The sequence below is a fragment of the Triticum aestivum genome, chromosome 4A, assembly GCF_018294505.1.
Source record: "Triticum aestivum cultivar Chinese Spring chromosome 4A, IWGSC CS RefSeq v2.1, whole genome shotgun sequence".
Classification (NCBI taxonomy): domain Eukaryota; kingdom Viridiplantae; phylum Streptophyta; class Magnoliopsida; order Poales; family Poaceae; genus Triticum; species Triticum aestivum.
The window spans coordinates 83,347,967-83,350,116 of NC_057803.1; the positions used below are offsets into that span (position 1 = coordinate 83,347,967).

Below are 2,150 nucleotides of genomic sequence, written 5' to 3' on the forward strand. Positions count from 1 at the left end.
ACTCGTGCTTACGTTAAAGAGAAAACATGGGCATTTGATCCCACATCACTAATTATGCGCTATATTATGATTTAGGTCATATTCATGCAACTTACCGATATCCATTCTCGTGTTTGTTACTATCACCCACAACCGGTCGGTGGAGGCGCAGGTGGCGAATTCAACCACCTGGCTGTCAGGTCTGACATAGACACATTTCGACCTGCACTGCACACCACAATTTCAACTTGCGTGACCGATGTGCACATACACGACGACGAATAAAAAGACCGTCGGTGCAATTTATTCTCAGCGGAAGGTCGCAAGCAAGGAATTATAAAACACTTTGAACAAGACTCACATCACACTCCCCGGCTCCAGGAAGCCACGAGAAGGAGGCATCTAGCAAAGCCGAATACACCGTGTCCTTGCCAAGAGGATGCACTTCCGGGGCTAGAGATTCGCTTACTTTAATTTTTTTTGCTATCTTCGTGGCCGACACCGTCGTCGGAACAACAACCGCACCGGCAAAGATCGAGTAATTTTCTCCCCCTCTCCAAAAGCCCGCCTTAATTAATGATGCAGCGCCGTTCGAAGATGACGGGAAAATAGCCACGACCCGAGTACAGTTTCCCACCGGAACCTGCAGGTTTTTCGGGATCTTTCTCCTGTCGAATAAGGTTTCTGTGGATCATGCAGAATTGCACATATGTACAAAGTGATATCCATTGACGGGCCAACAACCTCTCCCTATCTTTGCCCATGTTGGTCACAGTGGCGTCGGCAATCTTCCTTCCTTCCGTCCTAGCACCACCAGCAAGCACCAGGTGGACGAGAGGACAAGATTCTGGCCATGGGCCGAGATCCGTTCGCAAAGGGATAATACCAGAACGAACAAGTGTCATGATTGCCCGCGTCCCAGAACCCTCCAGTCTATGCTCCTACTATCGCGTTTCATCTACCCGCTGTGTCCCGCTGATCGTATCTTCCTTTGTGCAGCTTCTATCTATGATTGCTCCCACCAACTGCAACCCAGTTTCAGAAAAAAAGAAAAGAAAAAAGAAACATGTATGTTGATGAAGAACGAAGGACATCAAATATTTCAACAGAATGATTGATTATAAGGTGCAGTGGATAGAGTAAATTTTCCAACAGAAACCTATTGATTCATTCAGTAAGACACAGAACAAGAACCAGTACAGAGGGGTAACACTCAAGCTCTATAGTTTTTAGCTACTAGCAGAATATAACCTCCATCATCTATGTACAGTACAGGAGGAAAAGCAAGGCATACATACGTGCAGGTGCAGCAACCGCCTGGAAGCAACAATCAATCATTCATAGGCGTACTACAGATCGACACGATGGAATCACATACATACACACATACGTACGAGGTATGGATCGGAGAACCGATCATTCCATCAAGCCTTCCACATGTCCTGGAAGGTGGAGTGGAAGCTGGCGAGGACGAGGAGGAGGAGGACGACCATGGCGACGCCCCAGGGGGAGCTGCCCTCGGAGGGCGCGGCCGGGTAGCCCCGCCAGCGGCTCTCGGTGGGGTAGAAGCCGAAGTAGCCCTCGAAGGTGTCGACGGAGGAGATCCAGCGGATGAGGAGGACGAGCGCGATGGGCACGCCCAGCAGGAACCAGCTGAACTGCTCCGACGCCTCCTCCATGAACTCCTCGTAGGAGAAGAACCACGACGCCCCCAGCAGCAGCGTCACCATCATCAGGATCAGGATCACCGGGTACGGCAGCGGCGACAGCGTGAACGCCTCCAGCACCGACGACTCCCCGCGCCGGTCGTAGTACGACATGGCTGCCTCGCTGCTTCTTTGTGCTGCCTCGCCTGGCGTGCGTTTGCTTGGCCTGCGAGGTGGGGAAAGTGGAAGGGAGAGGTGGGGGGATAGGGGCGCGTAACTGCTAGTAGTAGCGAGCGTGTTGCGGCTGTGGCCTGGCGCGCGTGGCGAGGAGACGGATGGATTGGAAGTTCGTGCGTGGAGTGGAGCCTGTGGGCTTGTGGACTTCCGGTGGCTAAATTATTCACCTAGACCCAGCACCCAGGATTGGCGCTGTCTGCTTCAGGTATCACAGCTGATCGATGAGCTCCCGGTGGACGTCCCCGTCAGCAAAACAGCACCTCAAAAAAGTCTTTGTGCTGCGGGTGG

General features: G+C 52.3%; 1 protein-coding gene across 1 annotated transcript; it reads right to left on the reverse strand.

Moving 5' to 3' along the window:
- Window positions 1–1,077: 1,077 nt before the first annotated feature.
- Window positions 1,078–1,808, reverse strand: LOC123085284 (uncharacterized; the record flags this gene model as incomplete). The annotated part of the gene is given in 1 exon segment (XM_044506904.1): window positions 1,078–1,808. A coding segment is annotated over 1 exon segment (396 nt). The 3' UTR covers window positions 1,078–1,403.
- Window positions 1,809–2,150: the final 342 nt, after the last annotated feature.